This window comes from Mustelus asterias, chromosome 22 (assembly GCF_964213995.1).
Source record: "Mustelus asterias chromosome 22, sMusAst1.hap1.1, whole genome shotgun sequence".
NCBI classification, from domain to species: Eukaryota; Metazoa; Chordata; class Chondrichthyes; order Carcharhiniformes; family Triakidae; genus Mustelus; species Mustelus asterias.
The window spans coordinates 54,940,652-54,966,907 of NC_135822.1; the positions used below are offsets into that span (position 1 = coordinate 54,940,652).

A 26,256-nucleotide genomic window follows, 5' to 3' on the forward strand; every position below is an offset into this window, starting at 1 on the left:
CACAGGTTAAAGAGATGAGTATTGTCTCCAGACAGGACAGCCAGTGAGATTCTGCAAGTCCAGGAGGCAAGCTGTGGGGGTTACTGATAATGTGACATAAACCCAACATCCCGGTTTAGGCCATCCTCATGTGTGCGGAACTTGGCTATCAGTTTCTGCTCAGCGATTCTGCGCTGTCGCGGTCACGGGCATTCAGCCTCTGATCTTCGGGTAAGCATTCTCCAAGGCGGCCTTCACAACACACGACAGCGCAGAGTCGCTGAGCAGAAACTGATAGCCAAGTTCCGCACACATGAGGACGGCCTAAACCGGGATGTTGGGTTTATGTCACATTATCAGTAACCCCCACAGCTTGCCTGCTGGACTTGCAGAATCTCACTGGCTGTCCTGTCTGGAGACAATACACATCTCTTTAACCTGTGCTTAATGCTCCCTCCACTCACATTGTCTGTATCTTTAAGACCTGGCTGGCTGTAGAGATTCGCATTCTAATCAGTATTCTATAACTTGATTTTGTGTCTCTGTGCCCTGTTTGAGACCAGATATCCACTCCATCTGACGAAGGAGCAGCGCTCCGAAAACTAATGGTATTTGCTACCAAATAAACCTGTTGGACTTTAACCTGGTGTCGTTAAAACTGTTATTTCATCAGTCAGGGCATTGCGTACAGGAGTTGGCACATTGCGTTACAGTTCTACAGGTCATTGGTGAGGCCACACTTCATAGAATCCTACAGTGCAGAAGGAGGCCATTCAGCCCATCAAGACTGCACCGACCACAATCCCACCCAGGCCCTTTCCCCATAACCCCACATATTTACTCTGCTAATCCCCCTGACACTAAGGGGCAATTTAGCATGGCCAATCCACCTAACCCGCGCATCACTAAGTATTTTGTGTAGCTTTGGTCTCCCTGTTACAGGAAAGACATTGATAAACTGTGAAGAGTTCAGAGAAGATTTACGAGGATGTTGCCAGGACTGGTGGGCCTGAGTTACAGGGAGAGGTTGGCCAGGCTAGGACTTTATTCCTTGGGACTCAGGAGAATGAGGGGAGACCTTATTGAGATGTATAAAATCTTGAGGGACCAATGCACCCTAACCAGCACGTCTTTCGGACTGTGGGAGGAAACTGGAGCATCCGAGGAAACCCACGCAGACACGGGGAGAACGTGCCGACTCCACACAGACAGTGACCCGAGGCCAGGAATCGAACCCGGGTCCTGGCGCTGGGAGGCCGCAGCGCTAACCCCGCTGTGCCACCGTGCCTTCAGTCCCCAGGAGGATGTTTCCTGGGCAAGGGGTGGCCCATTTCGGACGGAGAGGAGGAGGAATGTTCTCTCTCAGAGGGCGGAGAGTCTCTGGAACTTTCTTCTACAAAAGGCAGGGGAAATCAGAGCCTTTGGAGTATCTTTAAGGCAGAGATGGATAGATTCTTGATTAACAAGGGGGGAGTGAAACGTTATCAGGGGTGGCCAGGAATGTGGGCTTGAGGTTACAATCAGATCAGCCATGATCTTATTGAATGGGGCAGCAGACTCGAGGGGCCGAGTGGCCTTCTCCTGCTCCTTAGTCCTATCCCTCCAATGATGCATTCACTAGGACTTTGCCTGCTTGGAGAAAGAAGCAACTTGCATTGATATAGCGCCTTTCACGGCCTCGGGACTGTTTTTCAGCTGACGATGGATACAGAGTGAGGCAGATCCAGAGACCCAACCTTTGAGTTTGAAGACACGGATAGGGGTTCTCAGCTGTCGACGGCTCTTTACCCAGTCTGGCAGCAGTGTGGAACACGGAAAGGAGATTTGTAAAGCCAGCACTAGGGTCAACTCAGTCTCAGAGAAACACTCCCACCTAGTGGCCAGGCTGAGTAAGGGCTGCTCTCCTCACTCATCTCTCCTCACCCTCACTCACCCGTCTCCCCTCACCCGCACGCAGGCAGCACGATGGCACAGTGGGTTAGCACCGCTCCCTCACAGCACCAGGGACCCGGGTTCGATTCCCAGCTTGGGTCACTGTCTGTGTGGAGTCTGCACGTTCTCCCCGTGTCTGCGTGGGTTTCCTCCGGGTGCTCCGGTTTCCTCCCACAGTCTGAAAGACGTGCTGGTTAGGTGCTAAATTCTCCCTCAGTGTCACCCGGACAGGCGCCGGAGTGTGGCGACTAGGGGATTTTCACAGTAACTTCATTGCGGTGTTAATGTAAGCCTACTTGTGACACGAATAAATAAAACTAAACTTAAACTTAAAAAGCATCCTTTCCGGATGTATCACAGCTTGGTCTGGCTCCTGCTCTGCCCAAGACCGCAAGAAACTGCAAAGAGTCATGAATGAAGCCCAGTCCATCACACAAACCAGCCTCTCATCCATTGACGCCGTCTACACTTCCCGCTGCCTCGGGAAAAGCAGCCAGCATAATTAAGGACCCCACGCACCCCGGACATTCTCTCTTCCACCTTCTTCCGTTGGAAACAGATACAAAAGTCTGAGATCACATACCAACTGACTCAAGAACAGCTTCTTCCTGCAGCCATCAGACTTTTGAATGAATGTTACCAGGATGTTGCCTGGTATGGAGGGTCTTAGCTACGAGGAGAGATTGGGTAAACTGGTCTTGTTCTCCGTGGAAAGACGGAGAATGAGGGGAGACCTAATAGAGGTGTACAAGATTATGAAGGGTACAGATAGGGTGAACAGTGGGAAGCTTTTTCCCAGGTCGGAGGTGACAATCACGAGGGGTCACGGGCTCAAGGTGAGAGGGGTGAAGTATAACTCAGATATTAGAGGGATGTTTTTTTACACAGAGGGGGGTGGGGGCCTGGAATGCGCTGCCAAGTAGGGTGGTGGAGGCAGACATGCTGACATCATTTAAGACTTACCTGGATAGTCACATGAGCAGCCTGGGAATGGAGGGATACAAACGAATGGTCTAGTTGGACCAATGAGCGGCACAGGCTTGGTGGGCCGAAGGGCCTGTTTCCTGTGCTGTACTGTTCTTTGTTGGACCTACCTTGCATTAAGCTGATCTTTCTCTACACCCTAGCTATGACTGTAACACTACATTCTGCACTCTCTCCTTTCCTTTGCCCCATGTACTCTATGAATGGTATGCTTTGTCTGTAGAGCGCGCAAGAAACAATACTTTGTAGGGTATTGGGATACAGTGAAAAGAACAAACAAAGAAAAGTCCAACACAGGCCCTTCGGCCCTCCAAGCCTGTGCTGTTCATGATGCCCTCACTAAACTAAAAAAAGCCTTCCACCCTTACTCGGTCCGTATCCCTCTATTCCCTCCCTATTCCTGAACCCATCCAGATGCCTCTTAACTGTTGCTAATGTGCCTGCTTCTACCACCTCCTCTGGCAGCGCGTTCCAGGCACCCACCACTCTCTGCGTGAAAAACTTCCCCCGCACATCTCCCTTAAACTTTCCCCCTTGAACCTGTGCCCCCTTGTAATTGACACTTCCACCCTGGGGAAAAAGCCTCTGACTATCCACCCTGTCTGTGCCTCTCATCATTTTGTAGACTCTCTATCAGGCCTCCCCTCAACCTCCGTCTTTCCAGTGAAAACAATCCCAGTTTATCCAACCTCTCCCCATAGCCGACACCCTCGAGACCAGGCAACATCCTGGTGAACCTTCTTTGCACTCTCTCCAAAGCTTCCACATCCTTCTGGTAGTGTGGCGACCAGAACTGCACGCAATACTCCAAATGCAGCCTAACCAAGGTTTTTATAGAATAAATCAAATCAAAGCTGGATACATGGCTGCCCCCACCCCCGATCCAGCCAAAGGAACACTAATGATTTTCAGATGGGACACCTTACCTGGGTGATGAAATGCGAATAGGGTAAGAAGAACTGCTCTGTGAGGTAGAGTATGGTGAAAACCGCCCCCAGACGCTGCCGGAAAGTGAACCCCTTGCCGCCGGCGCACTCCTGCTTCCCGCGACTCCTGGCAGGTTCACTCCCGGCATACACGCAGGAGCTGCTCCGCTGCGGGGGGTCAGCAAGCGGGAGCAGGAGCCTCAGGAAGGCTGGGAGCCTCCGAATTCTTGCCCTTGGCCAGTCCGCATGGCAGAAGAGCAGAGTTGACGCCAGCATGGTGTAGGAGAACATTCCTGAAAAGAGAGAGAAAATAACTTATAACGATAATAAATTGGGTCAGCTAACCTTTACACTGATTAGATATAATTAAGCAGTCGTGCAACGGTTGTGATTGGTTTCACCATTTGTATCTTATGCATGATGTAACCTTAATCAATAGTTGTGAGTGAATCGAGATAATACCTTGATTGGTATATGTTAATTACTTGTTATCAAATCTAAAAGTATATCTGCACCCTATACTCTGGCTGAACACTGGTTGGCATAAACATTTGCATCTTATGCATGATGTAACCTTAATCAGTAGTTGTGAGTGGAAAGAGATAATACCTTGATTGCTATATGTTAATTACTCGTTATCAAATCTGAAAGTACATCTGCCTGTGTATACCTGTACCCTGGCTGGCCACTATTTGACATTCCAGGGTTCTTGCTACATAGCTCGCGGAATAAACAGCTGTTTGAAAAACTCTACGACTCGGTCTGGCTGCTTAAAAGGGAACAAAGTTATATTAAGGATGAACACCAGATAGCCCCACAACAGGCCGTCACAGGATCCAATAGCACAGCCAAGTGGGGTCTGTGAGCTGTCTCGGTGGTATTAACAGCTCAGTGATGCAGTGTCAAGGGAGTTACAAAATTCCGATCCAAAATTATAAATTCTCCTGGCCGCACCACCTCCGTCCCCCACCCTCTGCCCAACCAGGAACTCATTTTGTTCCCTCTCTGGCCCCTCTCTCTGTCCTGCAAACCATCTCATCTTGATTGACCAAACGATTTGAAGGCTCTTTCATGCTGTGTGTGAGCGCATGATGATAAGACTGGAGACACTCAGTCACCATGCAAAATGACATTGGATACACAGCACAGAAACAGGCCATTCGGCCCAGACAGTCCATACTGGTATCAGTGCTCCAATCCCATCTTTCCTCATTTAAATCTAAATAGGCTGGAGACTTGGGTGGAGAAATAGCAAATGGAATTTAATCCTCTCTTAGAAACAGATTTTGATTTGACCCCTAACCCTTGCACTGTGACCTTGCTGTCCCTTCACTTACGTAGAATCATAGAAACTAGGAGTAGGCCATTCAGCCCTTCGAGCCTGCTCCGCTATTCATTTTGATCAAATTCAATATCCTGATCCCCCCCCTTCCCCCCCATATCCATTTAGCCCCAAGAGCTAGATCTAATTCCTTCTTGAAATCACACAACGTTTTGGCCTCAGCTACTTTCTGTGGGAGTGAATTCCACACATTCACCACCCTCTGGGTGAAGAAATTTCTCCTCACCTCAGTCCTAAAAGGTTTACCCCCTTATCCTCAAACTATGACCCCCTAGTTCTGGACTCCCCCCACCATCGGGAACATTCTTTCTGAATCTACCTGTCTAATCCTGTTAGAATTTTATAAGTTTCTATGAGATCCCCTCTCACTCTTCTAAACTCCAGTGAATATAATCCTAACCAACTTAATCTCTCTTCATATGACAGACCTGCCATCCCAGGAATCAGCCTGGTAAACCTTCGCTGTACTCCCTCTATAGCAAGGACATCCTTCCTCAGATAAGGAGACCAAAACTGCACACAATACTCCAGGTGTGGCCTCACCAACGCCCGACACAATTGCAGCAAAACATCCCTATCCCTATACTCAAATCCTCTCGCTATGAAGGCCAACATACCATTTGCCTTCTTTACTGCCTGCTGTACCTGCGCGCTTACTTTCAGCGACTGATGCACGAGGACACCAAGGTCTCACTGAGTATCCACCTCTCTCAATTTACACCCATTCGAATAATAATGTCTTCCTATTATTGCTACCAAAGTGGATAACCTCACATTTATCCACATTATACTGCATCTACCATGCAGATACGCACACACTCAGCCTGTCCAAATCACGCTGAAGCATCTCCGCATCCTCCTCACAGCTCACCCTCCCACCCAGCTTTGTATCATCTGCAAACTTGGAGATAATACATTCAGTTCCCTCTTCCCAATCATTAATATATAATGTGAACAGTTGGGGTCCCAGCACAGATCCCTGCGGAACCCCACTAGTCACTGACTGCCAATCAGAAAAAGACCCATCTATGCCAACTCTTTGCTTCCTATCTGCTAACCAGCTTTCTATCCATCTCAAGACATTACCTGCAATCCCATGTACTTTAACTTTACATAGCAGCCTGTTATGTGAGACCTTGTCGAAAGCCTTCTGAAAATCTAAATAAACCACATCCACTGGTTCTCCTCGGTCAACTCTACTAGTTACATCCTCAAAAAATTCCAATAGATTCGTCAAGCATGATTCCCCTTTTGTCAATCCGTGCTGACTTTGTCTGATTATACCACTGCCTCCCCTTTGTACTCTATGAAAGTTATGTTTTGCCTGTATAGCCTGTAAGAGACAATCCTCAAAAACAGCTTCTTCCCTGCTGCCAATAGAGTTTTGAATGGATCTACCTCGCACTAAGCTGATCTTTCTCTACACCCTAGCTATGACTGTAACACTACATTCTGCACTCTCTCCTTTCCTTCTCTATGAACAGTATGCTTTGTCTGTATAGCACGCAAGAAACAATACTTTTCACTGCATCCCAGTACATGTGACAATAATAAATCAAATCAGATACAATAGCAATATTTAAGAAGCATCTTAGCAGATACATAAATAGGCAAGGAATAGAGGGATATGGACAGCGTAGAGGCAAAAGGTCTTTAATTTAGAAAGGGGTCACATGTCAGCGCAGGCTTGGTAGGCTGAAGGGTCTGTTCCAGTGCTGCACTGTTCCACCACCCTCCTCAGGAAGCGCACTCCAGATCCTACCTGTTATAAAGGGGAGGTTGATTCCTCCTCTGAGAACTAACACCAAAACACTCAAAGAGGAATACCTCGCTCTATAATCTGTAAAAGGTGTGTGTGAAGTGGTGCGACCTGCTCTTCAGCGACTCCTAGTGGTTAAATACAAAATAAATCCCCGACACTCTCTCTAAAATCAACACGTAACAATTTATTTATCCAACTGTGAGCAAATTAACTAAACTATTAACAAACCAAATAAATCCCTTCCAACTATTCCAGAATAAAACAAGATTCTAATGGTATGCTGTTCAAATAAACACCAATCTCACTCATTAACAAAATAGAATTTAGATAGAATCTAAATTACAACCAGGTTTTGTGTCTTCTGGAATATTCTGGGCCTTCTCTGTTGATTTTTCTGTCTGGGACTTCTTGGGTACCTTTGCTATCTAGATGGGGCTTTCTCTAAACATAGATGAAGCTATGAGAGCCAGCGATTCTCTCTCTCTCTCTCTCTCTCTCTCTCTCTCTCTCGAGAGAGAGAGAGAGAGAGAGAGAGAGAGAGAGAGGAGGGAGAGAGAGAGAGAACTGAGAGCTGATAGCTCTGGCAGTGGCAGTTGCTTCTCTCCTCTTTGTTCCACTTCCCCCTTCTTTTATACCCGTGATGACATATCGATATTTCCCACAATAGGTTGTCAAAACCATCAGATTTAAATTTAATAGGTTTTTGGTATCTATGTACCGGATTCAAATTGATTGGCTAAATTCAAAAGCCTGTTTGCTTGGTTAAAAACTGCTACTTGGCCTTTAGTTGTAAATGTTTCAGTTTGAGTACTCTGTGTACTTGCATTTTAAATCTCCTTAGTATTTTACACCACATCCTAACTTCATCCCTCCCAATCTACAATTACTCTATCCAACTTCACACCAATTCCTGCGTTAAGGATTGCTCCATGTCTCCTCTGGACAAACTGCCGACCCCACTGGGCGCAACGGGAGAGGCCTATGGAAATGTCCAGATTTGGCATCAACTGGAGATCTTGAGCGAGACCAGGCGGCAGAGGTAGTTACCTATGCTGAAGAGCTGGGAGTTCATGCAATGGAAGTAGGTGACGAAAACCATGGCATACGGGCGGGTGAGGTCAAAGAACAGAAGGTATCCAGCTGTCAGGTCCAGGGCGAGACCTCCGCCGTGTACGACCAGAACATTCACCAGTTCCTCAGTCAGCACCAACCTGTTTAAAACGGGGGAAAAGCAAAAGGGGGAGATAATGTAATAGGTCCACGGAGGTGTCGACAAAAGTTCCTTTATTTACAAGGCATACCATACATCAGAGTGCTTGCTCCCTGCTTCAGCAGGCAGAGAGACTGTCACACCTGCTTTAAATATGGAACAGTAGTCTCTGACTGGGCCTCAATTAGGACTCAATCAGGGACATCTTTTTGTGCCCAATCAAATAAACGAAATCAAATTTACTTAGGGACAACTCAAAAAGGGGCAGAGGACTCAATCAGGGGAGTTCATACTCAAGCAGATCAACCTCATTTACCTGATTGAAGTCATCACAGGCAAGTACAATGGATTTCAGAATTACGAAGAGTAAAGGATCTCTCTACGTCCAGAGAGATCCCCATAAAGTTTTGCAAATGTAACAAGAAGCACGAGTAGGCCATGAGGCTTATTAAAATATAGAATTTAGTAACTCTCTAAATTACAACCAGGTTTTGTCTCTTCCGGAATATTCTGGGCCTTCTCTGTTGATTCTTCTGTCTGGGACTTCTTTCTCCTTTGGTACCTTTGCTATCTAGATGGTGCTTTCGCGTAAGACATAGATGCAGCTATGATGCCCCTCTCTGCAACCTCCTCCCAAGACAAAGAACAATACAGCACAGGAACAGGCCCTTCGGCCCTCCAAGCCTGTGCCCATCATGATGGCTTAACTAAAGTAAAGGAAAGCCCTCTGCCCTTATCCCTCTATTCCCTCCCTGTTCATGTACCCCATCCAGATGCCTCTTAAGCTCTTTATGGACAGTTTTCAATATTCCTGTCAAAAGAAGTTGACTTTCGATGCTCCTCCAATGGCAGGCTGTTTTACTGCCACGTGCCTCTAGCCAGCCTCCAATTGCAGGCTGTTTTACTGGCACGTGCCTTTAGCCAGCCTCCAATTACAGGCTGATTTACTGCCACGTGCCTCTAGCCAGCCTCCAATTGCAGGCTGTTTTACTGCCACGTGCTTCTAGCCAGCCTCCAATTGCAGGCTGTTTTACTGCCACGTGCCTCTAGCCAGCCTCCAATCCCAAGCTGTTTCACTGCCGGCCGCGTGCCACTGCTCAGCCTATCAGCAGCAAGTGGGGAAGAGAAAAGGTCTCTTGATTGGTGGAGCAGTGAACAGTGGGCTGAAAGTTGGTGGGTCAGAGAAGCAACATTTAAGTTGGGCTTGGAGCACGCGCACTCCAGCAATGGTGGGGTCAGAGCCCGGGAGGAGGAGGTCTCATTAGGCCAGAGAGGGCAAAGTCACGTTGCTGACAGCGAGATTTACGTTTCGTCATTTTGATGACACTGGGGAGGAGACAGTCACCAATAAGGACGGCACGGTGGCACAGTGGGTTAGCACTGCTGCCTCACAGCGCCAGGGACCCAGATTCGATTTCGGCCTTGGGTGACTGTGCGGAGTCTGCACGTTCTCCCCCGTGGCTGCGTGGGTTTCCTCCAGTTTCCTCCCACAGTCCAAAAGACGTGCATGTTAGGTGGATTGGCCATGCTAAATTGCCCCTTGGTGTCCAAAGATGTGCAGGTTAGGGGGATTGGCCATGCTAAATTGTCCCTTAGTGGCAGAGGGATTAGCAGGGTAAATGCGTGGGGTTGCGGAAACAGGACCTGGGTGTGATTGTTGTCAGTGCAGGCTTGATGGGCCGAATGGCCGTTTTCTGCACTCATTCTATGAGTGGTGAGTGAGTGGGACTGAGTATGAGCCTTAAACCTCAGTTTTCTCACTCACTCACTGCCACACATCAGTACACGCACGTACCCACATGTACCCACACACGTACCCACACATGTACACTGACCCTCTAACCCTCTGGTCATTTCTATTACTCAGCCTTTTATAACTGGACAATTTATTGCTGCGACATTGTTTTGCAATGTCCTTTCCTTAAAGCCTCAACTTTTTCTGAAATCCAATCCATCGTTTTGCCAAGCCTTATTTTTTTTCCAAAGTTTGGGGTCACAAGTAAGGGTTACATTAACACTGCAATGAAGTCACTGTGAAAATCCCCTAGTCGCCACACTCCAGTGCCTGTTCGGGTTACACTGAGGGAGAATTTAGCACCTAACCCGGCACGGTAGCACAGTGGTTAGCACTGCTGCTTCACAGCTCCAGGGACCTGGGTTCGATTCCTGGCTTGGGTCACTGTCTGTGTGGAGTTTGCACATTCTCCTCGTGTCTGCGTGGGTTTCCTCCGGGTGCTCCGGTTTCCTCCCACCGTCCAAAGATGTGCAGGTTAGGTTGATTGGCCATGCTAAAATTGCCCTTAGTGGCCTGAGATGCGTAGGTTAGAGGGATTAGTGGGTGGGATATGGGGATAGGGCCTGGGTGGGATTGTGGTCGGTGCAGACTCGATGGGCCGAAGGGCCTCTTTCTGCACTGTAGGGTATCTATCTATCTATCTATCAACCCGCACGTCTTTGGAGTGTGGGAGGAAACCGGAGCACCCGGGGGAAACCTACGCAGACGCGGGGAGAACGTGCAGACTCCGCACAGACAGTGACCTGGGAATCGAACCCACTATGCCACTGGCCCTCAGGTAAGATATTTATGGAAATGTGCCCTCTTCCCCAGCTCCCCTCCGAAGCGAAAGCCTGCCTTAGAACTACTTACCGAAAGGGATCAAACAGCCAGTGGTGCGAGAGATGGTTCATGGAGTATCCTTCCACCCAATCAGCATCGAGCTTCTTGATGCCAGCAATGAAATACACAATAAAGATCTGAAAGAGAAGAAAGGACAAAATGAAGGCTCTAAAACTCCAAGGTTACCAGGAGGCCAGGAAAGATTGACATTCGCCGTGTTAAGGTATGGCTCACTAACCCCAAACTTTGCTATGAAGCCCAACTAGACACCAACACTTTTTTCTATTTTGGCATTATTGCCAGGATACGGTGCTTCATTCCATTTAGGAAGCTCGCAGAACACACTTTATTTAACAAAACGGTTTAACGATAACAAATGAATTAGCTCAACGTTTACCAAGTGAAATACGTAAACAGAGAATCATAGAACCTCTACAGTGCAGAAGGAGGCCATTCAGCCCATCGAGTCTGCACCAACAACAATCCCACCCAGGCCTTCTTCCCGAAACCCCACATATTTACCCCCTAATTCCCCTACCCCACACTTGTGGCTAGACCATAAGACATAGGAGCAGAATTAGGCCACTCAGCCCATCGAGTCTGCTCCGCCATTCAGTCATGGACGGCACGGTAGCACAGTGGTTAGCACTGCTGCTTCACAGCTCCAGGGACCTGGGTTCGATTCCCGGCTTGGGTCACTGTGTGTGTGGAGTTTGCGCATTCTCCTCGTGTCTGCGTGGGTTTCCTCCGGGTGCTCCGGTTTCCTCCCACAGTCCAAAGATGTACGGGTTAGGTTGATTGGCCGTGCTAAAATTGCCCCTTAGTGTCTTGAGATGGGTAGGTTAGAGGGATTAGCGGGTAAATATGTAGGGATATGACGGTAGGGCCTGGGTGGGATTGTGGTTGGTGTAGACTCGATGGGCCGAATGGCCTCTTTCTACACTGTAGGGTTTCTATGATTTCTATGATTTCTTCTATGGTTGATATGTTTCTCATCCCCATTCTCCTGCCTTTTCCCCATAACCCCTGATCCCCTTATCAATCAAGAACCTATCTATCTCTGTCTTAAGGACACTCAATGATCTGGCCTCCACAGCCTTCTGCGGCCAAGAGTTCCACAGATTCACCACTCTCTGGCTGAAGAAATTCCTTCTTATCTCAGTTGTAAAGGGTCGTTCCTTTAGCCTGAGATTGTGCCCTCTGACCCCTCCGGCAGCACTGCTGCCTCACAGATCCAGGGACCTGGGTTCGATTCCCGGCCTTGGGTCACTGTTTGCGTGGAGTTTGCACCTTCTCCCTCCGTGTCTGCGTGGGTTTCCTCCCACTCCAAAGATGTGCGGGTTAGGTGCATTGGCCATGCTAAATTGCCGCTTACTGTCCCGAGATGCGTAGGTTACAGTGATTAGCGGGGTAAATGTATTGGGTTATGGGGATAGAGCCTGAGTGAGATTGTGGTTGGTATAGACTTGATGGGCCGAATGGCCTCCTTCTGCACTGTCGGGATTCTAAGGGGCAATTTAGCATGGCCAATCCATCTAACCTGCACATCTTTGGAGTGTGGGAGGAAACCAGAGCACCCGGAGGAAACCCATGGAGACACGGGGAGAACATGTAGACTCTGCATGGATAATCACCCAAGGCCGGAATTGAACCGGGGTCCCTGGTGCTGTGAGGCAGCAGTGCTATCCACTGTGCCACCGTGTCAACATCCTAATACATATGACAGTAATAAATCAAATCTTAAGTTATCTTTCTCTATACCCTAGCTATAACTGTAACACTACATTCTTCACTCTCTCCTTTCCTTCTCCCCGATGTACTCTATGAACGGTATGCTTTGTCAGTATAGTGCGCAAGAAACAATACTTTCTGTATCCCAATACATGTGACAATAATAAATCAAATCAAATCAGGAGTGTGTGGTGGAAGCAGGTTCAATCGAGGCTGCGATCAGGGAATTGGAGAATTATCTGGAAAGGAGGAATTTGCAGGATCATGGGGAAGAAAATGGGGGAAGTGAATTGCTTTTGCAGAGAACCAGCCTGGACACAATGGACTGAATCAGGAAGATTGAGACAAGATGGTCAAATGGGCGGATAAGTGGCAGATGGAATTTAACCCTGGAAAGTGTGAGGTGACACACTTTGGAAGGAGTAATTTGACAAGGAAGTATTCAATGAATGATAGGACACTAGGAAGTTCTGTGGAACAAAGGGATCTTGGCGAGTTTGTCCATAGATCTCTGAAAGTGGAAAGGCAGGTTAATAGGGTGGTGAAAAAGGCATATGGCACACTCGCCTTTATCAATCGGGGTATAGATTACAAAAACAGAGAGGTCATGTTGGAGTTGTAGAGAACTTTGGTGAGGCCACAGCTGGAGCACTGTGTGCAGTTCTGGTCGCCACATTATGGGAAGGATGTGATCGCACTGGAGGGGGTGCAGAGGAGATTCACCAGGATGCTGCCTGGGACGGAGCATTTAAGTTATGAAGAGAGGTTGGGGAGGCTTGGGCTGTTTTCTCTGGAGCAGAGAAGACTGAGGGGCGACCTGATTGAGGTGTACAAGATTATGAGGGACATGGACAAGGCGGATAGGGAACAGCTGTTCCCCTTAGTTGAAGGGTCAGTTATGAGGGGACACAAGTTAAAAGGGAGGGGTGGGGGTTAGGGGAAATTGAGGAAAAAATTCTTTACCCAGAGTGGTGAGGGTCTGGAATGCGCTGCCTGGGAGGGTGGTGGAGGTGGGATACCTCACATCCTTTAAAATGTACCTGGATGAGCACTTGGCACACCATAACATTCAAGGCTACGGGCCCAGTGCTGGCAAGTGGGATTAGGTGGACAGGCCAGGGCCTTTCGTGCATCAGTGCAGACTTGATGGGCCAAAGGGCCTCTTCTGCACTGTCGTGTTCTGTGATTGGCCTCCTTCCATGCTATAACCATTCTGTGAGAGTGACACAAGGCCTGGGAAGGAGGGCAGCACAGGCCTTCAACGGTCAAGTGGCACGCAGTAGTGAGGGGTCATGCACCCAACGTGTGGTGCCAGGGACCGAACGTCATGTGACACGTGACATTCCGTGTCAGATACACGGATACACACAGCACATCACTCACCTGTGTCCTCAACAAAGTGTAATTCCACAGCGGCACCTGAGCGTTCCTCTTTCTCGGGTTCCGTAGTCCATCAACAGACCTAACAGAGATTCAAGTTAAAAAAACGTGATTTACCAGTGAATGTGGTGATACTGTGCCTTTAATAAATGTATTTGTGTCATGTTTCTTGTGCAGGGACTGTTTTATACTTAGCTCCAATTACAGTGCCAATTTGCAATACAGTGAAAAGTATTGTTTGATTTATTATTGTCACATGTACTGGGATACAGTGAAAAGTATCGTTTGATTTATTGTCACATGTACTGGGATACAGTGAAAAGTATTGTTTGATTTATTATTGTCACATGTACTGGGATACAGTGAAAAGTATCGTTTGATTTATTGTCACATGTACTGAGATACAGTGAAAAGTACTGTTTGATTTATTATTGTCACATGTACTGGGATACAGTGAAAAGTATAGTTTGATTTATTGTCACATGTACTGGGATACAGTGAAAAGTATTGTTTGATTTATTATTGTCACATGTATTGGGATACAGTGAAAAGTATTGTTTGATTTATTATTGTCACATGTACTGGGATACAGTGAAAAGTATTGTTCGATTTATTATTGTCACATGTACTGGGATACAGTGAAAAGTACTGTTTGATTTATTATTGTCACATGTACTGGGATACAGTGAAAAGTATCGTTTGATTTATTGTCACATGTACTGGGATACAGTGAAAAGTATTGTTTGATTTATTATTGTCACATGTACTGGGATACAGTGAAAAGTATCGTTTGATTTATTGTCACATGTACTGAGATACAGTGAAAAGTACTGTTTGATTTATTATTGTCACATGTACTGGGATACAGTGAAAAGTATCGTTTGATTTATTGTCACATGTACTGAGATACAGTGAAAAGTATTGTTTGATTTATTATTGTCACATGTACTGGGATACAGTGAAAAGTATTGTTTGATTTATTATTGTCACATGTACTGGGATACAGTGAAAAGTATCGTTTGATTTATTGTCACATGTACTGGGATACAGTGAAAAGTATTGTTTGATTTATTGTCACATGTACTGGGATACAGTGAAAAATATTGTTTGATTTATTATTGTCACATGTACTGGGATACAGTGAAAAGTATTGTTTGATTTATTGTCACATGTACTGGGACACAGTGAAAAGTATTGTTTGATTTATTATTGTCACATGTACTGGGATACAGTGAAAAGTATTGTTTGATTTATTATTGTCACATGTACTGGGACACAGTGAAAAGTATTGTTTGATTTATTATTGTCACATGTACTGGGATACAGTGAAAAGTATTGTTTGATTTATTGTCACATGTACTGAGATACAGTGAAAAGTATTGTTTGATTTATTATTGTCACATGTACTGGGATACAGTGAAAAGTATTGTTTGATTTATTATTGTCACATGTACTGGGATACAGTGAAAAGTATTGTTTGATTTATTGTCACATGTACTGAGATACAGTGAAAAGTATTGTTTGATTTATTATTGTCACATGTACTGGGATACAGTGAAAAGTATTGTTTGATTTATTATTGTCACATGTACTGGGACACAGTGAAAAGTATTGTTTGATTTATTATTGTCACATGTACTGGGATACAGTGAAAAGTATTGTTTGATTTATTATTGTCACATGTACTGGGATACAGTGAAAAGTATTGTTTGATTTATTATTGTCACATGTACTGGGATACAGTGAAAAGTATTGTTTGATTTATTGTCACATGTACTGGGATACAGTGAAAAGTATTGTTTGATTTATTATTGTCACATGTACTGGGATACAGTGAAAAGTATTGTTTGATTTATTATTGTCACATGTACTGGGATACAGTGAAAAGTATTGTTTGATTTATTATTGTCACATGTACTGGGATACAGTGAAAAGTATTGTTTGATTTATTGTCACATGTATTGGGATACAGTGAAAAGTATCGTTTGATTTATTGTCACATGTACTGGGATACAGTGAAAAGTATTGTTTCTTGCGCGCCATACAGACAAAGCATACCGTTCATAGAGTACATAGGGGAGAAGGAAAGGAGAGAGTGCAGAGTGTTTTACAGTCACAGCTAGGGTGTAGAGAAAAATCAGCTTAATATGTGATGGGTCCATTCAAAAGTCTAATGGCAGCAGGGAAGAAACTATTCTCGAGTTGGTTGGTATGTGACCTCAGACTTTTGTATCTTTTTCCCGACAGAAGAAGGTGGAAGAGAAAATGTCCGGGATGCGTGGGGTCCTTGATTATGCTGGCTGCTTTTCCAAGGCAGCGGGAAGTGTAGACAGAGTCAATGGATGGGAGGCTGGTTTGCGTGATGGATTGGGCTACATTCACGACCTTTTGTAGTTTCTTGCAGTCTTGGGCAGAGCAGGAGTCATACCAAGTTGTGATACAACCAGAAAGAACGTTTTTTGACACAGGTTTAAGGTGCTGGGGGGTAGGTACAGGGGAAATGTTAGGGGTAAGTTTTTCACACAGAGGGTGGTGGGCGAGTGGAATCGGCTGCCGTCAGTGGTGGTGGAGGCAAACTCAATAGGGTCTTTTAAGAGACTCCTGGATGAGTACATGGGACTTAATAGGATGGAGGGTTATAGGTAGGCCGAAAAGGTAGGGATATGTTTGGCACAACTTGTGGGGCCGAAGGGCCTGTTTTTGTGCTGTAGTTTTTCTATGTTTCTATGGTGCATCTGTAAAGATTGGTGAGAGTCGTAGCAGACTTGCCAAAATTCCTTAGCCTCCTGAGAAAGTAGAGGCGTTGGTGGGTTTTCTTAACTATCGCGTCGGCGTGGAGGGACCAGGACAGGTTGTTGGTGATCTGGACACCTAGGAAGTAGTTTTTTGCAGTATGGGTCAGAACAAGAGCCGGGGGGGGGAAGGGAGGGGCGGTTCAGCGAGAGGTCGGCAGGTGCTGTCATTCTGATCATCGAATTCAATATCCCGATCCCACCTCCCCCCTCCCCATATCCCTTGAGCCCCAAGAGCTATATCTAATTTTCGAGATCGCTACAAGAAAAATGCTGGAGTACCCAGCAGGAAGGGGGCGCTAATGAGCCACATCTCTCCCCTCAACCTCCAAGCCAGTGCGTTTAAACCCCCGAGCTTCATACCAGTATCTGTTGGCATCCATCAGTGTGAGCTGGAAGCCAATGAGGCCGTAGAGATACGAGTGATTGTTCCAGGCAGTCTTATCCAGGAAGAAGTTGTACCAATAGGGAATGAGAAACATTAGGCAGGAGAGGCGATAGAAGCAGCCCAGCATGATCCCAATAGCCCCTACAGACAAAGAGAGAGACAAGCTGGTGTTGAAGTGTGAATACGAGAGTCCTGACTCCTCACTCAAGGATGGCCGAGTGGTATCATTAAAAGTTTAAAGTTTATTTATTAGTGTCACAAGTCGGCTTACATTCACACTGCAATGAAGTTACTGTGAAAATCCTCGAGTCGCCACACTCCTGTCCGGGTTACACCGAGGGAGAATTTAGCACCCAACCAGCACGTCTTTCCAACTGTGGGAGGAAACCGGAGCACCCGGAGGAAACCCACGCAGACACGGGGAGAACGTGCAGACTCCGCACAGACAGTGACCCAAGTTGGGAACCGAACCCAAGTCCCTGGAGCTGTGAAGCAGCAGTGCTAACCACTGTGCTACCGTGCCGCCCTATTATTATTCCAGAAACTCAGTTTATGTTCCGGGGACCCAGGTTCGAATCCAGCCACAGCAGATGGTGGAATTTGAATTCAACAAAAAAAAAAATCTGGAATTAAGAATCTACTGATGACCACGAAACCATTGTCGGAAAAACCCATCCGGTTCCCTTTAGGGAAGGAAATCTGCCGTCCTTACCCGGTCTGGCCTACATGTGACTCCAGAGCCACAGCAATATGGTTGACTCTCAAATATTCTTGGGAATATTTCTTCAGGAAAACATAGAGACAACTCCCCTGCTCTTCACAGAATGGATACTTCATAGGAGGAGGCCATTCGGCCCATTGTTTCCATCCTGGCTCTCTGCAATAGAATCATAGAATCCCTAGAGTGCAAGAGGCCATCCAGCCTGTGCCAAAAACAATGCCACCCAGGCCCTATCCTCATCACCCCATGTATTTACCCTTCTAAGCCCCTGACACTAAGGGGCAATTTAGCATGGCCAATCCACCTAACCTACACATCTTTGGAGTGTGGGAGGAAACCGGAGCACCCGGAAGAAACCCACGCAGACACGGGGAGAACGTTCAAACTCCACACAGACAGACACCCGAAACTGGAATTGAACCTGGGTCCCTGGCACTGTGAGGCAGCCGTGCTAACCATCGTGCCACCCAATCTATCCTTATAACTGAAGTGGTCAATGTTTCCATGCACAAGACTCTCTCTGTGGGACCAAAAACACGAAGACTCACCCAGCCACATGGTGACAAAGACCACGTACATCAAGTCCAAAGGTAAAGGCTCCAAGAAATTGAAGAGGGGGAAGCGACAGACCACCAGATCGTCAAAGTACCTGAAGTCCAGCGAGCTCAGACCCCGCTCCTGTGGAATGTCAAGGGCCATGAGGAAGCCTGCAAGGGGGTTGGAAAAAAAAGGGAGAGAAAGGCTTGAGAAGCAAAACATACAGCACAAAATGAGGCTATTCAGAGTGCGTCAGCTCCTGGAACCACCAATGTATAGATTACAAAAGCAGGGAAGTCATGTTGGAGTTGAGTAGAACTTTGGTGAGGCCACAGCTGGAGCACTGTGTGCAGTTCTGGTCACCACATTATAGGAAGGGTGTGATTGCACTGGAGGGGGTTCAGAGGAGATTCACCAGGATGCTGTCTGGGATCATAGAATCATAGAAACCCTACAGTGCAGAAGGAGGCCATTCGGCCCATCGAGTCTGCACCGACCACAATCCCACCCAGGCCCTATCCCCACATATTTACTCGCTAATCCCTCTAACCTACGCATCCCAGGACTCTAAGGGGCAATTTTTAACCTGGCCAATCAACCTAACCCGCACATCTTTGGACTGTGGGAGGAAACCGGAGCACCCGGAGGAAACCCACGCAGACACGAGGAGAATGTGCAAACTCCACACAGACAGTGACCCAAGCCGGGAATCGAACCCGGGACCCTGGAGCTGTGAAGCAGCAGTGCTAACCACTGTGCTACCGTGCCGCCCGTAACATGGAACATTTAAGTTATGAAGAGAGGTTGGGTAGGTAAAACGTGCGGGTTAGGTGGATTGGCCATGCTAAATTGCCCCTTAGTGTCCAAAGATGTGCAGGTTAGGTGGATTGGCCATGCTAAATTGCCCCTTAGTGTCCAAAGATGTGCAGGTTAGGTGGATTGGCCATGCTAAATTGCCCCTTAGTGTCCCTAGGTGTGCCGGTTAGGGGGATCAGCGGAATAAATGGGGTTAGGTAAAATGCTCTGTCAGAGAGTCGGTGTAAACTCAATGGGCTGAATGGCCACCTTCTGCACTGTGGGGAACGCTATGATCAGGACTGTCATTATAGCAGGTTACAACATGTTCAGGGATTACAGAATGGCTGGTGTTAAAAGAAATATGCAAGCATTCTGCTTAGCTCAGCTACCAAACACACCCTCGCATGTTGGAAGCAGAACAGAGTGTTTGTCGCACATAACTCCCAGGTACACACTCTGACTGATTCAGTCTCCTGAAGGCTGGCAGGCCATATGTGTCGAGTTATCACACCCCAAAATAACAAGGAAGGGACGTGGCCACTTTGAACTTCAGAGGAAATCTGGGAATGATTAGGAGTGGAACAGGTCTCTCTGCGTTGGTTTTTTCCTTAATTGGATGGTAACAAAACCGGCTTTCAATCTGGAATGCGCACCCTAGGCAGAGGCTGAATTCACTATGGCTCTCAAAAGAAAAAACCTCAAGAGAAGCATTTTTTTTGTCTTTACAGAGTACAAGGGCAGAGGAGTGGAACTAGCTAAGTTCCTCACAGAGAGCCAGCACAGATTCAATAGGCCAAATGGCCTCCTGTAATTGCTCTGTGGTTCTCACCTCACCAGATAAACACACACGCCAGCGATTGCTTCCATTCCTAATTTCCTTCCGCGACTATTGCCTTGCTGAGGCACAGTGGTTAGCACTGCTGCCTCGCAGCGCCAGGGGCCCAGGTTCGATTCCCGGCTCGGGTCACTGTCTGTGTGGAGTCTGCACGTTCTCCCCCGTGTCTGCGTGGGTTTCCTCCGGGTGCTCCGGTTTCCTCCCACAGTCTGAAAGATGTGCTGGTTAGGTGCTAAATTCTCCCTCGGTGTAACCCGAACAGGAGTGTGGCGACTAGGGGATTTTCACAGTAACTTCATTGCAGTGTTAATGTAAGCCTACCCGTGACACTAATAAATAAACTTTCAACTTAAACCTTTCTCAGGAGGCTAAAGAAATTCGGCACGTCCACTACAACTCTCACCAACTTTTACAGATGCACCACAGAAAGCATCCTTTCCAGATGTATCACAGCTTGGTCTGGGCTCCTGCTCTGCCCAAGACCGTAAGAAACTACAAAGTGTTGTGAATGAGGCCCAGTCCATCACGCAAACCCAGCCTCCCATCCATTGACTCCATCTACACTTCCCGCTGCCTCGGGAAAAGCAGCCGGCATAATCAAGGACCCCACGCACCCCGGACATTCTCTCTTCCACCTTCTTTCGTCGGGAAAAAGATACAAAAGTCTGAGGTCACGTACCAACCGACTCAAGAACAGCTTCTTCCCTGCTGCCGTCAGACTTTTGAATGGACCTACCATATATTAAGTTGATCTTTCTCTACATCCTAGCTATGACTAACACTACATTCTGCACTCTCTCCTTTCCTTCTCCCCTATGTACTCTATGAACGGTATGCTTTGTCTGTATTGTGTGCAAGAAACAATACTTTTCACTATATCCCAATAAATCAAATGAAGTTAAAAAGGAATACAGTGCCATGAGTGACTTACACATACATATATACCTTCCAGAGTTCCTTTTCTGTGGTGGTGTTTAAGTTCATTGATTCATGTCACAATAGGCTGACATTAACACCGCAATGAAATTACTGTGAAAATCCCCTAGTCGCCACACTCCGGCGCCTGTTCGGGTTACACTGAGGGAGAATTTAGCACCTAATCAGCACGTCTTTTGGACTGTGGGAGGAATCTGGAGCCCCCGGGGGAAACCCACACAGACACGGGGAGAACGTGCAGACTCCGCACAGACAGTGACCCAAGCCGGGAATCGAACCCGGGTCCCTGATGCTGTGAGGCAGCAGTGCTAACCACTGTGCCACCGTTTAAGTTACACTGGCAGAGTAAATCTTTTACGGGACACTCCTCTCTGCCTTGAGCTGTGCCGTGACATATTTTACACTCACATGACGTGGGAGATTTACAGGGATGTTACCGGGACTGGAAGGTTTGAATGATAAGGATTGGCTGGGACTTTTTTCCCTGGAGCGTAGGAGGATGAGGGGGTGACCCTTATAGAGGTTTATAAAATCATGAGGGGCAGAGATAAGGTGAATAGCCGAGGTCTTTTCCCCAGGGTAGAGGAGTCCAAAACTAGGCGGCACAGGTTAAAGGTGAGAGGGGAAAGGAGCCCCAAGGGGCAACTTTTTCCACGCAGAGTGGCGCGTGTATGGAATGAACTGCCTGCTGAGGTGGCAGAGGCGGGTACAACAACAACATTTAAAAGACATTTGGTACACAGTTGGGAAAGGTTTAGAGGGATAGGGGCCAAACACAGGCAAATGGGACTAGTTCAGTTTAGGAAACCTGGTCAGCATGGACAAGTTGGGCCGAAGGGCCTGTTTCCGTGCTGGATATCTCTATGACTTGCCCACAAAATATGTTTTTTTTGCCTCCTGGTTATTCTTCAGTCGTCCTTTGCTGTGTTTTCCTTTCTTTCCTGGTTGCCTAGGCGATGAGTATGTAATTGAAGGAAACTCCAGTATATTCCTGCTGGCAAAGATCTTATTTTTAAGAACGATGATGAAGAATCTTCTGCTCCGTCTCAGAAGGGAGCAGGGGAGTCAGATCAGGCAGTCCCATTTCCTACATTACAACAGCCACTACACTGGCTGTAAGGTTATAGAATCATAGAATCCCTGCGATGCAGAAAAGGCCATTCGGCCCATCGAGCCTGCACCAACAACAATCCCACCCAGGCCCTATCCCCATAACCCCACGTATTCACCCTGTTAATCCCCCTGACACTAAGGGGCAATTTAGCACGGCCAATCCATCTAACCCGCACATCTTTCGGACTGTGGGAGGAAACCGGAGCACCCGGAGGAAACCCACGCAGACACGGGGGGGAGAACGTGCAGACTCCGCACAGACAGTGACCCAAACCGGGAATCGAACCTGGGTCCCTGGCGCTGTGAGGCAGTAGTGCTAACCACTGTGCTGCCCATTTGGACAGGTACACGGATGTGGGCCAAATGCAGGCAAACGGGACCAGTCCAGTTTCGGAAACATGGTCAGCATGGACAATTTGGGCCGAAGGGCCTGTTTCCGTGCTGGATATCGCCATGGGCGGGGTTTTATGGCCTCACTCAGGCGATATCGTAAAATCCCGCCCGAGGCCAATAGAGATTTCCGTTCTGGTGGTAGGGTTTCGGCCTATGACTCTAGGTATGGCCGGAATTTATGACAGCACCTCTGACAGTGCAGCACCCCCTCAGTGCCTGACTAGATGTAGAGCTCAGGCCTCTGCGTGAAGGCCTCAAACCTATAACTCTCTGTCTCAGAGGCCAAAAGCGCCATCTGGTGTCCAAAAGCCCCTTGACGACAAGCGGGATAGAAGTCTGGACTCACCAAACAGAAACCTGAAGACTCCCAGGGACGCGGGGTCAGCGGGCCGGTTCACCAGACTGACAAACCGATGCCAACTCCGGAAATCTGACAGCTCAAATCCAAAGATCCTCTTCATTCTGCTGACCACCTTCTCCTCCTCCGCCCCGGTCTCCTTTGGGACTCCCCTCCGTGCGGGCTGAGACATCTCTGGAGAGCTGGAATCCAAGGCAGCACCTTCACCGGCCCCCCCCAACACAAAAATAAAGTTTATTCATTAGTGTCACAAGTCGGCTTACGTTAACACCGCAATGAATTTACTGTGAAAATCCCCTAGTCGCCACACTCAGGTACACCGAGGGAGAATTTATCATGGCAATTCACCTAACCCGCACATCTTTTGGACTGTGGGAGGAAACCGGAGGAAACCCACGCAGACACGGGGAGAATGTGCAAACAGACAGTGACCCAAGGCTGGAATTGAACCTGGGTCCCTGGCGCTGTGAGGCCGTCCCACAAAAAGACCCAAACAGAAACTTAAATTCATAGAGTTCCCTACAGTGCAGAAGGAGGCCACTTGGCCCATCAAGCCTGCACCGACAACAATCCCACCTAGGCCCTATCCCTGTAACCCCACATATTTACCCTGCTAGCCCCCCTGATACTAAGGGGCAATTTAACACGGCCAATCCACCTAATCCGCACATCTTTGGAGTGTGGGAGGAAACCAGAGCACCCGGAGGAAACCCACGCAGACACAGGGAGAATGTGCAAACTCCACACAGACAGTGACCCAAGCTGGGAATCATGTGCTGTACTGTTCTATGTTCTAAAGAGCCAGAGTTGGCCATTCGGCCCTTCAAGCCTGCTCCCTACCATTTAACATCATGGCCATTCCAATAGTGACTTCAAATCTGCATCCCGTCTGCCGCCGCCCGGAGAAATTCTGACCCCCTTTGCTTACCAAGAACCTCCACCTCTGCTTTAGAAATATTCAAAATCTCTGGCAGGGGAGGGCTTTCCAGCCCGATTCGCCAGCAAGATCTTCCAGTCCCGCCAGAGGAAATAGACATTTGCTTTGTTTACTGGCTACACCACTGGAGAATTTACCCCTGCAGGGGAGAGGGAGGGGGGTGTCACCTTCGGCAGGACTGGAAAACCCCCGCTGGTGGTTACAGCTGGAAAATCCCACCCTCTGCCCCCGCCACTTTACAAGGAAGGGAGTACCAAACACTCACAACCCTTTGAGTGATAAAAACGTGGCCTTATCCCCAGGAATTTTGAATGGTCAATCTCTGATTTTTAAACAGTGACCCTAGCCCCGGTTCTAGATTGTCCCACAAGAAGCAGCATCTTAGAATCCCTAAAGTACAGAAGAGGCCGTTCAGCCCATCAAGGCTGCACTGGCCCTCTGACAGAATATCTTACCCTGGCGCTCTCCCACACTCTATCCCCGTAACCCCACACATTTAGTATGGCTAATCTACATAGCCTACACAGTTTGGGACACTAAGGGGCAATGTCTCATGACCAATCCATCTACACATCTTTGGACACTAAGGGGCAATTTAGCATGGCCAATCCATCTAATCTACACATCTTGGGGCACAAAGGGGTAATTTAGCACGGCTAATCCATCTATCCCACACGTCTTTGGAGTGTGGGAGGAAACCAGAGCACCCGGAGGAAACCCACTCAGACAGGCAGAGAATGTGCAAACTCCACACAGACCGGAGGCCAGAATCGAGCCCGGGTCCCGGGTGCTGTGAGGCAGCAGTGTTAACCACTGTGCCACCCATGTACAGAGGGAGGCCATTCAGCCCTTCAAGTCTACACCAACTCTGACAGAATATCTTAACCAGACCCTCTCCCCCATCCTATCCCTGTAACCCCACACATTTATCCCAATAATCCACCTAACCCACACATCTTGGGACACTAAAGGGCAACTTAGCGTGACCAATCCCCCTCACCGACAGATTTTTGGAGTGTGGGAGGAAACCGGGGCACCCAGAGGAAACCCACGCAGACACGGGGGAGAGAACGTACAGACTCCGCACAGTGACCCAGGAATTGAACCCAGGTCCCTGGCACCGTGAGGCAGCGGTGCTAACCACTGTGCCACCAACTCCACCCACTGTGCCACCAACTCCACATGCTCCCTGTCAAAAACCCTGCAGTGGCACGGTGGCACAGTGGTTAGCACTGCTGCCTCACAGCACCAGGGACCCGCGTTCGATTCCAGCCTTGGGTCACTGTCTGTGCAGAGTTGGCACTTTTTTCCCCTCATGTCTGTGTGGGTTTCCTCCGGGTGCTCCGGTTTCCTCCCACACTCCAAAGATGTGCAGGATAGGTGGATTGGCCATGATAAATTGCCCCTTAGTGCCAGGGGTATTAGCAGGGTAAATATATGGGGTTACAGGAATAGGGCGTGGGTGGGATTGTGGTGGGTGCAGACTCGATGGGCGCCTCCTGCACTGTAGGGACTCTCTGAACCCTCAGGACAGAATGATTAAACAATGAGGACTTAAACTGAGGAGAAACGGCGATAGGAATCTGTTGCTGAAATGGAGAGGGGTTGCATTGGAAAGATTTCAGTGAAATCTAACTCTTTGCCTGATTCCCCTCCTAATAAATCATTAACCATTGTGGGTTTTGCAAGAGTTTGCTTAAATAAAGAGAGTTGTTTTGTCCCTGTGTGGCTGTCTGATTTGAGATTTGCATTGATTTGAGGGACTCTCTGCTTGCTGTCCCTGTACTGTCGCTGCTCCCTGGACACTTACCTGTCTGTCTCAGGTTGTCCCTGTGCATGTCCGCGCTGCGCGGCTCCTGTAACCAGCACTACTCCTTACTGCCCTGTCTCTCCACTCAACCACCACGTCCTCACACTCTGCCAGAAAGCAAATCCCAAACGCTGTATCCACACCCCCCACCTCAGACACACTGCCGCAAAACCCTGAGCTTGTCGTGAAAAGCTCCTCCCCAAAGTTAGGGAATGCCGATTGCACTGAGTTTGCTGTTGCTTACAGTTGTTGCTGTTTTAACTCTTGCCCTCCAGTAGAAATTAATCGTCTCCTCATCTCCCAGTGAGCTCTGCTGTTCTGAAACACTCACCTTCAACTGTCTGGAACCCCAAACTCTCCTATTTACCCCCTTTCTACCATCCTCCAAAACCTTCCTCTGTGACCCACCCATGCCAATGTGCTGAGTGTTTGAATAATGACTCTTTCAGAGAATACCTACATGCAGAAGGAGGTAATTCGGCCCATCAAATCTACACTGACTCAGAACCTTACTGACCCCATTTACCCCACTAATCCCCTTAACCGACACAATTTGGGACACTAAGGGGCAATTTAGCATAGCCAATCCACCTAACCTACATATCGTTGGACACTAAGGGGCAATTTAGCATGGCCAATCCACCTAACCTGCACATCTTTGGACACTAAGGGACAATTTAGCATGGCCAATCCATCGAACCTGCACATCTTTGGACACTAAGGGACAATTTAGCATAGCCAATCCACCTAACCTGCCCATCTTTGGACACTAGGG

At 47.8% G+C, this 26,256-nt stretch overlaps 1 protein-coding gene across 1 annotated transcript in view; it reads right to left on the bottom strand.

Annotated features, from left to right (window-relative positions):
- ggcx (gamma-glutamyl carboxylase) overlaps positions 1–25,621 on the bottom strand; it is a 44,697-nt gene extending 19,076 nt beyond the window's left edge. The window contains exons 1-8 of the mRNA XM_078239247.1: positions 25,482–25,621; positions 22,723–22,935; positions 18,313–18,471; positions 17,019–17,184; positions 13,867–13,945; positions 10,783–10,889; positions 7,973–8,136; positions 3,822–4,114 (exon numbers count right to left, since the gene is read on the bottom strand). Of these exons, the coding sequence (XP_078095373.1) occupies positions 3,822–4,114; positions 7,973–8,136; positions 10,783–10,889; positions 13,867–13,945; positions 17,019–17,184; positions 18,313–18,471; positions 22,723–22,935; positions 25,482–25,509 (1,209 nt within the window). The 5' untranslated portion in view covers positions 25,510–25,621. The remainder of the gene's footprint in view (positions 1–3,821; positions 4,115–7,972; positions 8,137–10,782; positions 10,890–13,866; positions 13,946–17,018; positions 17,185–18,312; positions 18,472–22,722; positions 22,936–25,481) is intronic.
- Between the last annotated feature and the right edge of the window lie 635 nt (positions 25,622–26,256).